This window comes from Chanodichthys erythropterus, chromosome 10 (genome assembly GCF_024489055.1).
Source record: "Chanodichthys erythropterus isolate Z2021 chromosome 10, ASM2448905v1, whole genome shotgun sequence".
Lineage (NCBI taxonomy): Eukaryota > Metazoa > Chordata > Actinopteri > Cypriniformes > Xenocyprididae > Chanodichthys > Chanodichthys erythropterus.
The window spans coordinates 34,293,585-34,314,105 of NC_090230.1; the positions used below are offsets into that span (position 1 = coordinate 34,293,585).

Consider the following 20,521-nt stretch of genomic DNA (forward strand, 5'->3'; position numbering starts at 1 on the left):
TTCGCTCTTTTGGATTTTCTTTCTTTCACTTACACAGTGTTTGTGCCTGTTAAAACGATGTTTTGAGTAACTTTGCATCGTTTTGAAAATGTTTTATGAACAATGCTCTAACAACACAACATTGTCCACGATCCTCTTTTAGATTTTGTTTTTAAATTTAAATATGACACATGTAAGTTTATAAATAATTTATATGAGATTTGCGAAAATTATACATTTGTATTATTTTAATTCACTTATGTAATAAGAATTGAATATCAAATAGGACGTAAAAATACATATTCCTCTCATATTAACAAAATAAAAATTTAACAAACATGACTGCGCGTTTTATCGCAAGGTCACGCCCCCAATAACACACGTGATTGTGTGTTATTGTTTTATAATCGCATATGACATGGTATTGTAAATGCATTTGAAGATCAAGAAAAAAAAAATCTGGACCTTCACATTTATTGTTTTATTTTAATTTTATTTTTCTTATGTAACTAATGTGAGTTAAGTTAAGGCTGCGCCCAGTCGGAACTCTTTATGGGTGCAACATGTGCACCACTCAAAATAGACCCCCGGTGAGAGACGAGCTCCTTCTTCCGAGAGGCACGAAAACTCTCCTTTGAGTCACATTCAAATATGAATATGTTTTAGGCGATTGTTAATAACACCATTGTCGTTTAAATCTATTATTTAAAATGCCTGATACTTTGCTACATAATTAGATAACCAGCGTTGCGATCCTTTTCCAGTAATCGCAAATGGCTGTGATTGGTCCATCCTCAACAACGCAGAGAAAAGTAACAAACACCACATGTTTATACCACATCCTTTAGATGCTTTTCATCTGAAATTTTATAATGAGAAAAGTGCTTTCTTTATACCAATTTAATTTAAAAAATAACAAGCGAGCAGTTAAAACAGAATACTTATTATCTATGCCCACCGATACCAATTAAAGACAACTTTCGGGCAGATACGCGTTGTAACTACATATTTTATTCTGTGACTCACACGTGACCTCTTTTCCCTCAGTCTTGTGGAAGTGCAGGTTTTTTTGTATCTGCTCTGTGGTGAATTGCAGATGAGGTGGTTGAAGTTGGCAGAAGGGGGATCTAAAGCGTTTATTCTAGATTATGATCCCATTAAAACGCAGGAAAGTGTCTCTAACTGTAAGCCCACAAAATGACACCTGCAGATTTCCCCATGTTTCTATATTCATCTTGGAGAGAAAGATGGGAACATCTAGAAGAGCATTTCTTACACGATTAGGACGGAGCAAAGGATTTCTTATTAAAGAAACCTACAGGTATGTCCACATCATCACTTTACCATGGTATTGCCACAGTACTTTTTTGTATGGGTACCATAAAACAGTGCTTGTTAATCTAATAATTGCATTAAAATAAATAACGCATACTGTTGTACATTACTATAGTGAATAGAAAAATATATATAATAATGTTAATATCCATTTTTCAGTTTATAAATTGTTATAAATGTTTATAAATGATAGATGCATTTTAAATGTTAGGATGAGTCCCCCAGATGAGGATGATCATATTTTGGGGGTCCATGCCATCTAAAAGATTGAAAACTCCTGCCATGAAAGATAACTTTTGGACTATTCCTGTCTCTTACAGTTCCTCCATCACACATATTGTGTCAGAAAACAACAGTGGAGATGAAGTCCAGGCCTGGCTGGACAACCAAACGGGACGAGACACAAACGACACTTCCAGTTCTGTGTGTTTGTTGGACATCAGGTGGTTTACGGAGAGCATGGAGGCTGGACATCCCATTACAGTTCAGGATAGACACACATTACAGGTACAAGGGTAGATCTCATTTTGCTGGATCTGCTTTTATAGACATTTTTGATTAAAAAGTATGTAAATGTGTTGCAGGTTAAGCCAAAACCCAACATAGACCCAAATGCAATGCTGATGAAAAGTTACGCCTGTCAAAGACGAACACCTTTGAAACACCACAATTCCTTTCTAACAGTGAGTTCTTTAATGTCTCAACTGCTTTCTGATTATTCACTTTCATTGAGCTGAAGATGATCAGTTATTTGACACTCTGTCCTGTAGGACGCTCTTGAAATCTTGGCTCAAAATGCCGAATATAATGACAATGAAGGACGGAGCGTCGCTTTTAGACGGGCAGCTTCAGTCCTAAAGGCACTTCCCCATCGAGTGAAGAGCATGGAGGATCTGAGGTCTTTGCCCTGTCTGGGGGAACATTCACAGAGGGTTATAAAGGTGACAATTATGCTTTCCTGTAGCTTAAACATGCCACGTTCATGGGATCAATTCCATGGAAAAAATGAGAACTAATAAAATGTGCTCGCCAAATGCATAAATGTAAATTTCTCTCAAAAATCTATGTTATCTAGATATATTTGTTAAGAAGCTTATATCACCATTTAGGAGATTTTAGAAGATGGATCATCAAGAGAAGTGGAGTCAACAAGACGATCAGAGCAATATCAGGCCATGAAGGTAATGATGGGTATGTTCAAAAATGCCATACTTCCATACTACTCATACTACAGTGGCATGAAAAAGTATGTGAACCCCTTGCAGAATCTGTGAAAATGGGAATTATTTTAATAAAATAAGAGGGATAATAAAAAATGCATGTTATTTTTTGTTTAGTACTGTCCTGAGTAAGATATTTTACATAAAAGATGTTTGCATTTATTTCACAAGACAAAACAATAGCTGAATTTATTAAAATAACCCTGTCCATAAGTATGTGAAGCATTGATTCTCAATACTGTGTGGTTACCTGATGATCCACGACTGTTTTTATGTTTTGTGATGGTTGTTCATGAGTCTCTTTTTTGTCCTGAGCAGTTAAACTGAACTCTGTTCTTCAGAAAAATCCTCCAGCTCCTGCAGATTCTTCAGTTTTCAAGCATTTTTGCATATTTGAACCCTTTCCAGCAGTGGCTGTATGATTTTGAGATTCATCTTTTCACACTGAGGACAACTGAGGGACTCAAACTCAACTATTAAAAAAGGTTCAAACATTCACTGATGCTCCAGAAGGAAACATGATGCATTAAGAGTCGGGGGTGAAAACTTTTGAATTCAAATATCAAGGTAATTTTTTTGCTGGGAAAAATGCATGTATCTTCTGTTGGTTCTGAAGAAAATAAATAAATAAAAAAACAACGATATTTAAACAAAATAAGAAAAATTGTGACATCTTCATCCTGTTCAAAAGTTTTCACCCCCCGACTCTTAATGCATCGTGTTTCCTTCTGGAGCATCAGTGAATGTTTGAACCTTTTTTAATAGTTGAGTTTGAGACCCTCAGTTTTCCTCAGTGTGAAAAGATGAATCTCAAAATCCTACAGTCTCTGCTGGAAAGGGTTCAAATATGCAAAAATGCTTGAAAACTGAAGAATCTGCAGGAGCTGCAGGATTTTTCTGAAGAACAGAGCTCAGTTTAACTGCTCAGGACAAACAAGAGACTCATGAACAACCATCACAAAACACAAAAACAGTCGTGGATCATCAGGTGACCACACACAGTACTGAGAATCAATGCTTCACATACTTATGAATGGGGTTATTTTAATAAATTCAGCTATTGTTTTGTCTTGTAAACTAAATGCAAACATATTTTATGTAAAATATCTTACTCAGGACAGTACTAAACAAAAAATAACATGCATTTTTTATTATCCCTCTTATTTTATTAAAATAATTCTCATTTTCACAGATTCTGCAAGGGGTTCACATACTTTTTCATGCCACTGTATGTACTGTTTTTGCAGAAATATTAATTTCTGAATTTTGCCATCTGCCATTATTAATGAAATGCCTGATTTCTTGCCTTTTAGTTTGTGAACTATGAAGTTGCATCTTCCTTTTCTGCAGGCACTAACTGGTATTTTTGGGGTGGGTGTGCGGACGGCAGATCGCTGGTTTAGAGAGGGATTGCGATCTCCTGATGATTTGATTCGCACAGGACAACAGTTGAACCGTGCACAGCAAGCGGGTACTGCATTTCACTGTGCTAAATTTCTGTAATTATTTTTTTATAATATGATTCATAAATATAGAAATGTTTTTATCAGACAACCTATAAAATGTATGTGTGTGTATTTTATATATATATATATATATATATATATATATAATACACAGTACAGCCCAAAAGTTTGGAACCACTAAGACTTTTAATGTTTTTAAAAGAAGTTTCGTCTGCTCACCAAGGCTACATTTATTTAATTAAAAATACAGTAAAAAACGGTAATATTGTGAAATATTATTACAATTTAAAATAACTGTTTTCTATTTGAATATATTTCACAAAGTAATTTATTCCTGTGATCAAAGCTGAATTTTCAGCATCATTACTCCAGTCTTCAGTGTCACATGATCCTTCAGAAATCATTCTAATATGCTGATCTGCTGCTCATGAAACATTTAATGTGTACAATTGTACAAAATATTTGTGTACAATATTATTTTTCAGGGTTATTTGATGAATAGAAAGTTCAAAAGAACAGTGTTTATCTGAAATCTAATCTTTTGTAACATTATAAATGTCTTTACTGCCACTTTTGATTGATTTAATGCATCCTTGCTGAATAAAAGTATTAATTTCTTTAATTTCTTTTCAAAAAAATAAAAATAAAAAATTCTTACTGACCCCAAACTTTTGAACGGTAGTGTATAATGCTACAGAAGCTTTGTATTTCAGATAAATGCTGTTCTTTTGAACTTTCTATTCATCAAGGAATCCTGAAAAAAAAAAGTACACAACTGTTTTCAACATTGAAAATAATCATAAATGTTTATTGAGCAGCAAATCAGCACATTAGAATGATTTCTGAAGGATCATGTGACACTGAAGACTGGAATAACGATGCTGAAAATTCAGCTTTGATCACAGAAATAAATTACTTTGTCAAATATATTTAAATAGTACACAGTTATTTTGAATTGTAATAATATTTCACAATATTACTGTTTTTACTGTATTTTTAATTAAATAAATGTAGCCTTGGTGAGCAGACGAAACTTCTTTTAAAAACATTAAAAATCTTAGTGGTTCCAAACTTTTGGACTGTACTGTATGTATATAATTACACACACACTCTCTCTCTCACTGGCCACTTTATTAGGTACACCTTGCTTGTACCGGGTTGCACCCGTATTGACATGATCCATCCATTTTGCTCCATATTGCCATGATAGCATCACACAGTTGCTGCAGATTTGCCGGCTGCACATCCGTGATGTGAATCTCCCGTTCCTCCACATCCCAAAGCTGCTCTATTGAGATCTGGTGACTGTGGAGGCCATATGATTCTAGTGAACTCATTGTCATGTTCAAGAAACCAGTTGAGATGATTTGTGCTTTGTGACGTTGCATTATTCTGCTGGAAGTAGCCATCAGAAGATGGTACACTGTGGTCATAAAGGGATGGACATGGTCAGTAACAATACTCAGGTAGGCTGTAATGTTTAAAAGATTGGTACTAAGAGGCCAAAAGTGTGCCAAGAAAATATCTCTCACACCATTACATCAGCAGCAGCAGCCTGAACCGTTGATACAAGGCAGGATGGATCCATGCTTTCATGTTATTTACACCAAATTCTGACCCTACCATCTGAATGAAATCGAGATTCATCAGACCAGGCAATGTTTTTCCAATCCTTTTGGTGATCCTGTATGAATTGTAGCCTCAGTTTGCTGTTCTCAGCTGACAGGAGTGGCACCGATATGTCTTCTGCTGCTGGTCCATGCCACGTTCAAAGTCACTTTAATCAGCTTTCTTCCCCATTCTGATGCTCATTTTGAAATTCAGCAGATCATCTTGACCATGTCTACATGCCTAAAATGCATTGAGTTGCTGCCATGTGATTGGCTGATTAGATATTTGCATTAAAAAGCCATTGAACAGGTGTACCTAATAAAGTGGCCGGTGAGTGTTTATATATGCACATGTATGAATATATGTATATTTATGTGTCTCTGCAAAAAAGTAACAAATATAAAAATATTTGCATCTATAAGTCTACAAATAAATTAGAAGAACATTTATCATTGGTTAATGAGTTAATATATGGTTCTTCAAAAAAAAAAAAAAAAACTGATCTAGAATTTCAAATGACCTCTGACCTCATCACTTTCAGGAGTCCAGTATTACGATGACCTCCAGAAACCCGTCACTAAGGCGGAGGCTGATGTCATCAGTGATATTGTAGAGAAAGCTGTACATGCTGTGCTGCCCGGAGCAGAGATCCAGCTCATGGGAGGCTTCAGGAGGTCAGATCTTGCCTTAGTACTGTATATTCAAAGCATTTTTGAGCATTCATATGCATTTTAAAGGGGTCCTTGATTATGATTTCACTTTTTTCTAACTTTAGTTAGTGTGTAATGTTGCTGTTTGAGCATAAACTCAAATCTGCAAAGTTACGACACTCAAAGTTCAATACAAAGGGAGATATTTTCTTTTACAGAAATCACTTTTTAAGGACTACAAACGGCTGGTAGGAACTACAACGAGCTTCTTCCCGGGGTTTATGACATCACTAACCCTAAAATTTACATAAACCCCGCCCCTGAGAACACACAACAAAGGGGGCAAGGCCATGTTGGGCTGCTTTAGAGAAGAGGAAGAGTTGTTGTAGTAGAGTGTTGTTGTCATGCCGTCATTTTACACCAGACTGCTTCACAAACGAGGGTCAATTCAATGCTGGATTTGCAAAAAAGATGAACATGATGACACATGCTAGTGGATGAGTTGAATCAACTCCACAGCAACTACATAAATTTATCCAGTAACCATTCAGAAACGTCCAGTTTTATTCTAAAAGTTGTAACTTCTTCCTGAGTCTCTCCATCAGTGTCGACTCCGGTTTGAACAATGTAAGGCTGAACACCGTTACTGACAGTCAACATTTTGGCTGCGTGAGATTCTCCAGCTTTGTTGTTGTTGAGCTGTTAAAGCTCCGCCCTCTTCTGGAAAGGGGGCCGGGAGCAGCAGCTCATTTGCATTTAAAGGGACACACACAAAAACGGCGTGTTTTGCTCACACCCAAATAGAGGCAAATTTGACAAGCTATAATAAATGATCTGCGGGGTATTTTGAGCTGAAACTTCACAGAAACTTGTGCTGATATAAACAATCAAGCAGATGAGATTTGCTATGTATATTTTAGGGGGAAAGAAGTCGGTCATGATGTGGATTTTCTCATTACACATCCAGAGGAAGGAAAAGAGGAAGGACTGATGCCTAAAATCACAAACTGGCTGGAGGAGCAGGTACTTCTGAAGTTCTTTGAATAGCTGGATGATCAAATTCATCTCTTGTGTCTGTTTGTAAATGTTATCCAACATAAAAATTCACTTTACTCTTTACAAAGTAACATGTATTTTTCATCAGGGTTTACTGCTGTATCAGAAGACGACCAGAAACTCTTATCTGGAAAAAATGGACGGTCCAGCTCGGGCACCTAATAACATGGATCGCTTTGAGAGATGCTTTTCCATATTTAAGCTTCAGGCATCTGCTGAGAGCTGCACATCAAATTCCACTGCTTCTGTTCAGGACGTCAGTACAGGAAGTGAAACTGAAAGACACAGTGATCAACATTCAGAAGCGTCGGTCTGGAGAGCTGTTCGGGTAGATCTGGTGGTCAGTCCCTACAGCCAGTTTGCCTTCGCTACTCTCGGATGGACCGGGTCTAAGGTGTGTAGCTTCTTCACTTCCAAAAGATTTTTTTTTTAATTTCTGTTTTGTTTTGTTTGGTTTCAGTAAAATAAAAATTATACAGGATAGTTTTCATGTCCATTTACTGTGTTCTGTTTAATTTAAATGTGATGTTTTCTGAATCTCTTCATTCAAGTGTATTAATGTGATTGTTTAACGGTGTCATCACACCTGACTTCATCCTTCCTCTCTTAGTGTTTTGAGGTCGGTTATGTTCACTCATGATGTGCTGTTTGTTCTGCAGCTGTTTGAGAGGGAGTTGAGACGGTGGGCGGGGCAAGAGAAGCACATGTCTTTGAGCAGTCACGCCCTGTACGACAGCAAACAGGTGAGCCATATGGGCATGTGTCTACTAAAAATACAACATAGTGGTGATTGTATGTTAAAGTGCCCCTATTATGCTTTTTCAGATATTACCTTTCATGTAGTGTGTAATATAGCTTTTTGTGAATGTAAAAGTTTGAAATATCAAAGTGCACGACAATAAAGTTCAGCAATTCCACTTGTTTCCTGCATGAACCTATATAGGTTTGTAACAAATTTGCATAATGCCAGCCTATGATTTTCATTGGCTGCCCGTTCACAACGTCTATTTTGCCCCGCCCTCAAACACTGTAGTTGTAGCTGAGACTGGAAGAGTTTGGTTTGTGTTGTTCGCATGTTGAGAAGATGCTGTTTTCTGTGCTGTAAAAGCAAATCCACTTTGCTGCACTTTGTAAGGATGAAGACTCATGCTGGAATTGATACAGTAAAACTGACGCCATCGTTACTGTTCGAATCGCTTTCTATCAAATCCGGAGCTGAAATTCAGATATGGTAATGGGTGTTTTGATTTCTACATTGGCTGTAAGCATTCGACCAATCACAACAGACTGGGCCATCTGACCAATCAGAGCAGAGTAGGCTCTTGGAAAGGCGGGGTTTAGAGAGACCGAATCCTTTATCGAACCGTTTCAGACCGGGTGTGCCTCATACGCCCTGAAAAGTGAAGCTGCGGGCTCTTTGATCGCCCCCTGGAGGCTGGATGCAGTACAAGTCATAAACCCCGCCCTCTCAATGCAGACGAATGAGACTTAAGTTAAAACATAAAATATGCTTCAAATAAAATTTTCTGAAAGATGGTTTTGGTCATTTAAGGTAGTTATCACGCTGATTTATATTCAATTGTTTGTTTTTGTGATAAGTTTCATTTTTAGCTAGCAATTTGGTGCTATAGAAACGGGCGTGTCGTCGTGATTCACAGTTGATTGACAGCTTCTCTGAGGACTGTCGGAGCTTCGAGGGGAGATTGAAGATAAATAACTAACTATTAATTTTTAATTTCTGGTGTTATTTCACACCGACAAAATGAGCTGTTCAGCAGTAAACTGTACTAACTGACCTACAGGATCTGACAGATATCTGAACTTTTCTCAGTAACATTAAATGTGGGCTTCATAAGCTAATTAATAAACATTATTAGTTAAGATAACACACCTAACGTTGGCCATGACGGGGAAAAAAACAGGTGATTGTTATCTGGCAGTTACTAATTATTTTTATGGGTATAAAATAATAATTAGCAGGATAAAACTAATGATAGCCTACTCTAACTAATTCTAGAACACTGTCTACAGCAATCAATCTCCTGTAACGTTAGTTTAAACCTTTGTTTAAAATGGCAGGACCGTTTCTGAAATTTTAGAGTTGTTTCTAGTGACATATTATATTGAGTTCATCTACTGAATTTGCTTTACTTTATAGGTAAAATTTTAAATTGTGTATAATTTATATAGCCTATTTAAAACAGCCGTCTGGGCAGACGTTTGATACCGCGACTCCGCCTCCGGCTCCACTGACGATTCCTTCTGCGCATACCCAGGCTCCAAACTTTTTTCTTTTTTTTTGCATAACGTGTCAGCACCCATCGGCGTCTGTTGTGGCTTCAGTTCAATACAATGGAAGGAAGCAGCGTCGCGTCGTCCATCTTTTTTTACAGTCTATGTTTCAGACACTGTGAGAAAAGAGCTGATGCTGCAATGTATATTATGAGAGAATTAAGTGTTTTTTGACCTTTGATGCATGTAAACCTATTGTAGGAGACTCCAAAACAAAATTAGGAGTCTTTAAAATAGCATATAGGGGCACTTTAACATATTCTGCATAACTGGGCAAAGAAAATACCTTTTGGCCTATATACATTGTATAAAACAGTGGTTCTCAACTGGTTTGGCCAAGGGACCCACATTTTCCTATGGTCATGGTTAAGCCGCGACCCAATTTTGTTTAGGAATGTGACCAGATTCCTAAAAAACAAACTTTTTATTTTAAAAAAAGTTATGAAAATAACGTTAGAATGATGACACTGATATACAGCCAGACAACATCTCATCTGACCACAGATGCTGAATCAGGACAACGCATTTTCCTCAGGCACTCTTTACTTAAACTGCATTTGACAGAGGATTCAACAGCTATTTATAAAGTCTACTTTTTTTTTCTTTTTTTTTTTTTCTTTCAAAAAAAAAAAAAAAGTCTCAGTTCAGAAAAAACTGTTATATTTTCTATGACTGCACACTCCGTGACCCACTTTTGGGTTGTGACCCACCAGTTGAGAAGCACCAGTATAATATACATTTACATTAAATGTTTAACTGTAAAAACACTCAACACCTTACTAGAATAGCTTCATTTACATCTCTCTCTCTAAAATTGTACAGAATCTGTATCTCAGAGCAAAGACGGAAGAGGAGATTTTTGCCTACCTGGGTCTGGAGTTTATTCCTCCGTCTGAACGCAATGCCTGAATCCGACTACTAGTGTGCTTCCATCACAGAGCCTTACATATTTTTTATTTTAGCTGCCAGTTATGATCAGATCACATTTTGCATGTAAACATCTATAGGATGTGTTGGAAAAGAGACTGCAAATGTTTTGCAAGCATCAGATATCAGTTTTCTCCATTTTGCACTGTAGTCAAAGTGGTTCTTTGTACTAAATGAGGTATAGTAATGAGAAAAGGTATTTCTCTTTTATCAGATACTTGAATGTTTATAAGATGTTGTTCTTATTTTATGCTTTTTTAATTAAATATTTTAATTAAAACTGAAAATGTGTCACTATATATTGTTTACATGTTAGCGCTGCAGTAATTTGATGTTGTCTTTGGATAAATGACCACTGCTGGTTTCTATGTAATGTCTTCTGGCACATATTGGTTTTGACTTGATTTTAGTGTCTTAGCTGCTGGTGTTGATTGTTTACAATTTATATATACTTTAATTTTGATAAAGTTGCATATACTAAGCATATAAATGGACATTTGTGGAGATGTATGGAAGCTCAGTTTTGTCAGAATATTTGATGCATGTCTGCGTATCATATATGCAGATGTGTTTGTGGTTAGATGACGCCTGACATTATTCTAACCTCCTTTTTGTGCACCTGGTTCATTTTGACCCGCTTTTCCCAACCGCCAAACATCTTTACCTTCTCATTATATATTTTACAGATGTCTTCTTGAATACTGGGGAAAAACCGACTAAACTAAAAAAATAAACACACATTAAATTCAGCAGCCATTTTGTTTTTCTGGCATTGCAACCAACTTAAAATAAGGATATTCTTTCTAAAAAATACTGTTGTGACAAAAAAAAAAAAAACATGCAAGTAAAAGTACATAAAATATCAACTTTAAAACTCACCAGAGCCTGTATGAATCTGATGGGACCTTCATAAAGGCTGACTTCGATAGTGCCTAAGATTTGAAATGTATAATAGTATAATAACATAATAAATATAAATATATATATATATAATATATATATATATATATATATAATATATATATATTATATTAGTTAATATACAGTACTGTTTAAAAAGTTTGGGATCTTGCTGAATAAAAGTATTTCTTTAAAAAGTCTTTTTAAAAAGAAAGAAATTTATACTTTTATTTAGCAAGGATGCATTAAATTGATGAAAAAGACATGACAATAAGGATGTTTATAATGTTACAAAATGCTCATTCCAAATAAACACTGTTCTTTTGAACTTTCTAATCATCAAAGAATCCTGAAAAAAATGTATCACAGTTTCCACAAAATATAAAGCAGCATAGCTGTTTTCGACATTTCCGATGTCAGAAAATCAGCATATTAGAATGATTTCTGAAGGATCATGTGACACTGAAGACTGGAGTAACGATGCTAAAAAATTCAGCTTTGTTCACATGAATAAATTACATTTTACAATGTATTCGCATAAAAAAACAGTTCTTTTAAATAGTAAAAATATTTCACAATATTACTGTTTTTACTGTGTTTTTGATCAAATAAATGCAGTCTTGGTGAGAGATTTCTTTCAAAATCTTTAAAAAATCTTGCTGAAATGTGTTTTAATACATATACTATTTGAAGGAGGAAATGTTGCTGTTTTAAGAGCTAACGGCAGGTGAAGCGAGACGTGTTTTGTCTCATGTCTCCTCCAGTATGTAAACACACGTCTCCGTCTCTGCGGGGGATCTTTCAAGTATAAATTCACCTCTGTGTGTCTCCTTTCTCTCAGTGTTAATGGCAGCAGCATTTATTTAGCCTTCACAAAAGAATCAAATGTGCCATGAGAGAATTAATCCATGATTTCACTATAAATTGGCTTTAACAGTGCAGTTATATATTATGGAGACATAGTAGATATAGTAAATAAGGAAAAGTTGCTGTGCTTCTATTCTAATTAATAATCTGCTTATTTGAAAACACAAAATAGCCACAAGTCACACCAAATATTAGTATATGTTAAATTATAATAATAATTTTGAATGCAACCAGTGTGGAAACCCTTTTCTCTGAGAGAAATTATCAAAGTTGACATTTCTAACCTGTATTTTTTTCTTTCCCAATACAATTTCCCACTTTTTTCCCCAAATTTTGAAACCTTTTTCACCTAAAAATGAAAATTCTGTCATCATTGACTCACTCTCAAGTTGTTCCAAACCTGTATGAGTTTATTTCTTCTCCTGAACACAAAAGAAGATGTTTTGAATAATGTCAGTAACCAAATAGCTGATGGACCCCATTGACTGCAATAGTATTGAAAAAATAATCAATCAGCTGTTTGGTTACTGACATTATTCAAAACATCTTCTTTTGTGAGTAAATGATGACAGGATTTTCATTTTTGGGTGAACTATCCTTTTAAGAATGATGCTTTTTAGACAGTATATTTATAAAAACCCCAGAGTACAGTGTAAATATTATGATGTATGAAAATGATAATCGGTCAGTTGCATTACTTTTTAGTGTAAGGGGCGAGAAATCCTTATGAATCAACACAAAAACTATATAATTCACCTCATATGATTTTTGTTTTAATATTCCGTGTCACAGGAGTGTATAATACACTAATGGATGGCGTGAAACACTATATTGTTTTGTCTCTGATGGCTGTTGGCTTCTTTAAGAGGCTCGTCTTCAGGTTTGACAGGACATAAACCGGCGCGTCTCATTTTATCTACCTTTAAGTTGGATTTTATGGAGGTTTCAAACCGGCAGACACCTTCTGCTAACAACATAATTGACCTCTAAATGTCATTTTAACTTCAAAGAGCAGGTCTAGGTTCACACCTCACATCAGCCTTTACATTACACTCTTAACAGGAAAAGGAAAGGCCCAAATGTAGCATTCCCTCCTCCCTTGTCTTTCTCGGCGAGGACGCTCCTTTCAGTCAAGTGTCCATGATGTGAAAGCATTCACAAACATGGTGATCTGGCCCCGGCTCTTCAGTGACGAGCGTCGTAAGAGACGGGGTGGGTGGGTATCGGCGGTTATGCTCAATAGGGCTTAATGCCTCCTTCACACTTCCCCTCCCCGCTTCCAGGTGTGAAACAAAAGTGCTCTGAATGGGCCGTGTCCGGGACACCTCTGGCCTCCGTGAGGAGCAGATCTCTGGAGACGGGGCTCTGTCCGAGCAGACGGTCCTCAGTTTTCGTCATAATCACAGACCTGCTCTTCCAACCGGGCCGGTTCCTCGGGTCGTTCTTTGAGGTTAGTTCCTCTGATTGGAGTCAATGATGGATTACTGGATGTGTTGCAATCAAATTGATGGGATTAACCGGATTAGTGACTTTCATGGACATTCCCTGCATAACAAACAAAACCAGAACACACAGGAACACTAACATGAGGCCGTGTTCAAAGTCATTAAACGTTATGCAATCACAATTTAAAATTCTAATGTGATAATTGATGCATACAATGTCAGAAATGTAGAAATAAACCCAGCTAATATTTGCACATAAAAAGTACTTGAGATTAAATTTGCTATGTATTAAGATTTTAATAAAATTCAGTCATTTGCCTGATATTGGGTCATTGGGTCACATATATATATGGACAAACCCAACCATTGGGTTAAAAATTAAATTAAAAAATGTAAACCAACGATTGTGTTTGACCATATTTGATGCAACCATCAATGAACCGTCCAATGAAAATGGACAAACCCAGCAATTGGGTTGTTTTAACCCAGTGGTTGGGTTAAATGTTTGCCCAACGTGCTGGGTAGTTTTATTTAACTCAACTGTTGTATAAAAATGACTGTATTGCTTGCTTAAAATGAACCCAAAATATGCTGGAAATTAACATTTATTAATATGCTTAATAAATGAGCATTAATTAATAAGATAATGAATAATAAACAATAAACATTTATTAAATTGCTTATTAATAAATGTTCACCTTTTGATTATTATTGTTGCCTCTAGTAATTATGTGTCTGATTTTTAATTTCTCACCTATTTTGGATTAATTTTAAGCCAGCCATATAGTCATTTTTAATCAGTAGTTGGGTTAAATAAAACTACCCAGCAGGTTGGGTACACAAACAAACATTTAACCCAACCACTGGGTTAAAACAACCCAATTGCTGGGTTTGTCCATTTTCAACCCAACTTGGGTTGTTTTTAACCAAACATTTTTTTTAGAGTGTATAGTTATATTATAATACAGTTATAGTTAACTAAAACCATAAAATCTAAACTAAAATCAAATAAAATATAAACTTGTTGCATTTTCATTTAGTTTACTTTAATGTGCTAAAAGAATTAAAGCTGAAATGAATATTAATAACTACATAGACAGATTTGAAAAAAATGAAAACACAATTACAAAAAAATCAAAACTTTAACAAAAATTCAAATGAAAACAGAATATATAAAAATAAAAATTAGTTTCAAATATTAATAAAAACAATACTAGTATATAGTATAGTATATATATATATATATATATATATATATATATATATATATATATATATATATATAATAGATATTAATATAGTACTGTATTAATACTTGTTAATACATGTTGTTTATATATATATAATATGAATAATAACTAAACAATAAACATTAAATTGCTTATTAATAAATGTTTACTTTTTAATTATTGTTGCCTCTAGTAATTGTGTCTGATTTTTTATTTTTTTTCCAACCAATTTTGGGTTCATATTAAGCCAGTGATATAATAATTTTTAAACAATAGTTGGGTTAAATAAAACTGCCCAGCATGTTGGGCAAACATTTAACCCAACTGCTTTGTCCATTTTCAACCCAACTTGGGTTGTTTTTAACCCAGCATTTTCTGTATATATTTCAGCATGTTGTTGGAATAATGTTCCTGAATTAAGTCTGTGCACAAATCTGTCAATGGACACTCAATCTAAGGGTAAAAACATGTACAAATGTTGATGTTCTGTTTATTTTCATGTGATGCTTTTGGTGCCGGTGTTGATTTTGCACAGCTGGTTGTTTGTCCCTCCGGCCCCTGCAGCACTGGAGAGGGACAATACCTGAGCCGTCATAACAGAGCAGCAAACAGCCCTATTAGACATGAAAGAGGCTCAATGAGGACAATCAAAGGCCGTCACCGCCGGGGGCCATTACTCTGAGAGACTGCCGTCTGTAGCAGCACTTCAGGCTGACTGTGAGGGAGGAGCACTCACTGACTGACACTTCAATGATCGCTCAAAACCACCCGCATTATACTAACAGCTGAAATAATGGAGGCAGATACGTCTAACTGGACTCTTCATCACAAATACATATGATAACAGAACAGTGCTTGAATCACAACATTTACATCAATGAAAAACGCTGACAGTAACATTAGCCTAATCAGACAATAACTAAAAGAAATTAATATAGTTAAAATAAAAGTCAATAAAGCTGCTTTATATTAATAGAGGAGAGAATGCTGAAATCATTTATATAACTTTCTAATAAATCGAAAACAGCCAAAATGACACGACCTACAAAATACCAGATTTAGAACTTAAATAAATAAATGACAATTACCTAAAAAATATCTGATTTAGAACATAAAAATATAAATAAATAAAATAACACAATCTTAAAATGCTTGATTTAGAACTTAAATACGTCACATAACCTAAAAAATACCTGATTTAACTTAAAATATGAGTAAATAAATAAATGACACAGAACCTGAAAAATATCTGATTTAGAACTTAAAAACATAAATAAATGTATAAATAAATAAATGCATGAAAACATAGCTGATTTTCCACTAAAAAATAGAACTTAAATAAATAAATGACACATAACCTAAAATAATTTACCTGATTTAGAACGCTTTCTAAAGAAAATGTTCTTACATGAGTTTCTTACAAAGAAATTTTTGTCTGTAAATGGTTCTTCAGCTGTTTATGGTTCTTTGGAGACTAAAAACGTTCTTGCTGTTGAATTATAGTATCTTCAGAACAGTGTTTTTGGAATCTGGTTTCTTTAAAATCACAAGGTGAGTTCAGGTTAATTGGGACACTTTTTCTCCCGTCTTCTCAAAGGCAAAAAGTGTCCCAATCACCCTGAATTTGCCCTATATTGATGATTTTCCAAAAAACAAATGATATGTCTGCTATCAGCTCGGGGACATTATTACAGAAGAGTCTCTCACACTGTAATCTGTGCTTTAATGATAGTGTTAGTGAGATGAGAAGTGGAGCTGCCGTCTCCAACCCCTCCCGTCTGTCATCCATAAAAACAGGCTCCTGTCTGTATGCAGCCGATTCCTCTCCGCTGACACGCACATCAAAGTCAGCCCGGGGTTTATCACATATCAGGGCCCGGGGCCAGCGGAAACGAGACGGGACCGTCCCCTAACACTGATCCATAGTGGAATATAGAAACCTACAATACAATTACAGAGAGATCAGTGACAGATAACAGAGGAATGAGATGGCCTCTCGCTGAAAGAGACACAGATAGAAATGAAGATATGATGAGAGAGTGTAAACAAATCATCTGCCCTTTGAACCCTTCAATGAGCTGAAGAGGGAAGAATATAATTATCCACATTCAACCGTCTGAGCCATTTTATTCTCATTAGGCTATTTGATTACTCTCAGATTTCTCTCTCTTGATTATTTCTCAGATTTTGTTTTACATCATTGTAAAGGAGCTGCTTCCATTCATAATTTGTAATCATAATTTAAACATTTCCAAACAACTTTAAAATGCATTTTCCAGAACATCCAGAAATATATATATATATAATTGTATTTTTTTTTTTTATGCAAAATATAATTCTTCAAGAATTTTTTTTTGTTTGTTTTCTTTATATTTACACCTGTGCATAATATTGACTGTTCTTTTTATGATATTTGATATATTGCACCATTAAGAGACATCAATTTTTAGTAACCCAGAAGCAAAAAACATTTTATTCTCTAATTTTTAAAATAAATAAGTATATAAAAAAAAATCAAAATTAGAAATAAATAATCAAAAAAGCAACCAAGCCAAGAAAAAAGCAATCAAACAATGATCCAAACAAGACAGCCACACTATATGAAACATAACCTAAAAATACCTGAAATAAATAATAAATAAATACATGGATACCAAGACAGCCACATAATGACAAATAACCTGAAAAATGATTAAAAAATGATAATGATAATAATAAATGATAATGATAAAAAATACCTGTTTCAAAAAATAAATAATTAACACTAAGACAGCCACACTATGACAAATAACCTAAAAATACCTCATTTAGAAAAATAAATAATAATTACCAAAACAGCCACATGACAAATAACCTAAAAAATCAATTGATTTAGAAAAATAACCTAAAAAATACCTGATTTAGATTTAGATAAATAAAAAATAAATACAAATAAATAAATACCAAAAGTCACACAATAAATAACATAAAAAATACCTGATTTAGAAAAATAAATAAATAAACAATAATTACCAAAACAGCCACACTATATGACAAATAACCTAAAAAACAATTGATTTAGAAAAATAAAAATAAATAAATACCAAAACAGCCACACTATAAATCAACTAAAAAATACCTGATTTAGAAAAAAAATAAACAAAGACAATATGATACATGGCCTTAAAAATACCATAATAAATGACTGAATTGACTGAATACAGTCAGCTCTGTATAAAAATGCCTGATTTAGAAAATAACTAATTAAATAAATAAATAAATAAGTTGCCATTGAAAGCTTGGCCAGGATCTTTCTGGCAGGTTATAAATCTTCTAGTGAACCTTTGTATGCATAAAATCTCCACCCTTGGCGCCGTCTTTCTGTTTTTCCTTCAATGAGCCCAAAAGGGATCAAACCCTTCAGATCCTTTAGGAACAATAATGGGACAATCTGAGGCTGTGTTATTTGCTCGTCTGATAATCAAAAGTGTCTGGCAGGCTTTGAAATCACGTATTCTTCAATAGTGGGACTGATCAACTTAATCTCAAGCAAGCAGCTGATAAACCAGATCAACTATGCATAATGATCCCGTTTGGGGGGGTGAATAGATCCAAGGCCCCGGCAGTTATCTCCATCAGTAGTTGTTCTCTGCAGACTACTGTCTCCAAACTCGTGTAGTGTTTCTAAAACAGCCCATTAACCTCTACCTGCCACTTCAAAAGAGCCGCGTGCTTTGATACCAATACCTGCTGAAAAGAGCAGAAACAACAGCTCAATTACACACGTTTGCACACACTCACAGGAACATTAAGACAGACGGAGCACTTGTGTTTGTTTGTTTGTTTGAGACAGAGAGAGACATTTTCACTCTTGTTATATCAGAGAAACAAACAATAAACAAATAAACAAACAAACTGATCTGACTCAATCATTTTATTCTAAAGACACTGAAAAAAAGTAGTAAAAAGAAATAAATTAATATGAAAAACTAAATAATTTTCTCATCTGACTCTATGAAATGTTTCAGCTTAATTTTGTTGCACTGGAACTGAAAATAAATAAACAAATGACACATAACCTAAAAATACCTGTTTTAGAACTTACACAAAGAATTAGATGAATAAACAAACAAATAAATTACACATAAACTAAAAAAATACCTGATTTAGAACTTAATAAAAGAAATGACACATAACCTAAAAATATATGATTTAGAACTTACATAAAGAAATAGATGAATAAACAAACAAACAAACAAATGACACATAAATTAAAAAATACCTGATTTAGAACCTAAATTATATATATATATATATATATATATATATATATATATATATATATATATATATATATATATATATATATATATATATATATATATATATATATATATATATATATATGAATATATATGAATATATATATATATATATATGAACTTAAATATGTATATAAATAAATAAATAAATTGCACAACCTAAAAATACCTGATAATGAACTTAAATAAGTAAATAAATACATAAATAAATGACACAACCTAAAAAATACCTGATTACGAACCTAAATAAGTATATAAATACATAAATAAATAAATGACACAACCTAAAAAATACCTGATTATGAACTTAAATAAGTATATAAATAAATAAATGACACAACCTAAAAAATACCTGATTACGAACTTAAATAAGTATATAAATAAATAAATGACACAACCTAAAAAATACCTTATTATGAACTTAAATAAGTAAATAAATAAATAAATAAATGACACAACCTAAAAAATACCTGATTATGAACTTAAATAAGTATATAAATAAATAAATACATAAATAAATAAATGACACAACCTAAAAAATACCTGATTACGAACTTAAATAAGTAAATAAATAAATAAATGACACAACCTAAAAAATACCTGATTATGAACTTAAATAAGTATATAAATAAATAAATACATAAATAAATAAATTGCACAACTTAAAAAATACCTGATTTAGAACTCAAACAAACAAACAAACAAACAAACTGGATGTTCCTTTTTCCCCCAATTTGTTGATCAGTTCTGAGTTTATGATGACGGACTATGAAAAACTGAACTTTATTTTATTGTGCTTAAACAAACAAAGAAACAAAGAAACAAACAATTTGTAAATCCTTTTATCATTTAACATTGAAATGTTTGAGCTTCATTTTGTTGCACTGGAAGTGACTCTTAATAAAGAAAAAAAAGATTAAATAAACAAATTTCTTCATTTTGAAGAACTTTTCACTGGTTTCTCATGAAGCAGTCAACTTTTAAGATTGCTGTTGGTTATGAATTCCATGACTCAGACTGTTTTTAACCTTGAACTTCCTCCATCAGACCCCTTCTAGCGTGAACATATGAAATCACACACACACACACCTCAGCGAGGAGACGGGATCAGAGATGGTTTTAGGGAGGGGATTACATCTCCAGACTTACTGGTGCCAGGAGTTAATGGGTTCACTCAAGGCCGATTGAGACGTCTTCATTACCACACTTGTGAAAACTGAAGGGGTGGAGATCAGGACAGGGG

The 20,521-nt window shown here is 34.1% G+C and overlaps 1 protein-coding gene across 3 annotated transcripts; it reads left to right on the top strand.

Moving 5' to 3' along the window:
* The first annotated feature begins 54 nt into the window (after positions 1-54).
* On the top strand, positions 55-20,376 carry polm (polymerase (DNA directed), mu). 3 transcript variants are annotated; one of them, XR_010896172.1, is made up of 12 exons: positions 55-1,300; positions 1,635-1,821; positions 1,899-1,997; positions 2,085-2,255; positions 2,424-2,495; positions 3,885-4,005; positions 6,153-6,285; positions 7,182-7,284; positions 7,406-7,711; positions 7,977-8,060; positions 13,587-13,753; positions 20,326-20,376. XR_010896172.1 is itself a non-coding variant. In XM_067397478.1 (11 exons), exons 1-11 carry the CDS (start codon positions 1,128-1,130, stop codon positions 13,590-13,592), a joined length of 1,455 nt encoding a protein of 484 aa, XP_067253579.1. In that variant the 5' UTR covers positions 55-1,127; the 3' UTR covers positions 13,593-14,082. The 3 variants fall into 3 exon arrangements, 2 of the variants coding, with proteins under 2 accessions (XP_067253579.1, XP_067253578.1); XM_067397478.1 differs by lacking the exon at positions 20,326-20,376 and having other exon boundaries at positions 13,587-14,082; XM_067397477.1 differs by lacking the exons at positions 13,587-13,753; positions 20,326-20,376 and adding an exon at positions 10,432-11,261.
* The last annotated feature ends 145 nt before the right edge of the window (positions 20,377-20,521 follow it).

What these genes read in the sequence shown, in the direction of transcription:
- polm (XM_067397477.1), top strand. Translation starts at nt 1,128, where the DNA reads ATGATCCCATTAAAACGCAGGAAAGTGTCTCTAACTGTAAGCCCACAA. An exon ending in AGGATAGACACACATTACAG is followed by an intron (nt 1,822 to 1,898) that starts GTACAAGGGTAG and finishes AATGTGTTGCAG; the next exon opens with GTTAAGCCAAAACCCAACAT. An exon ending in AGCAATATCAGGCCATGAAG is followed by an intron (nt 2,496 to 3,884) that starts GTAATGATGGGT and finishes CCTTTTCTGCAG; the next exon opens with GCACTAACTGGTATTTTTGG.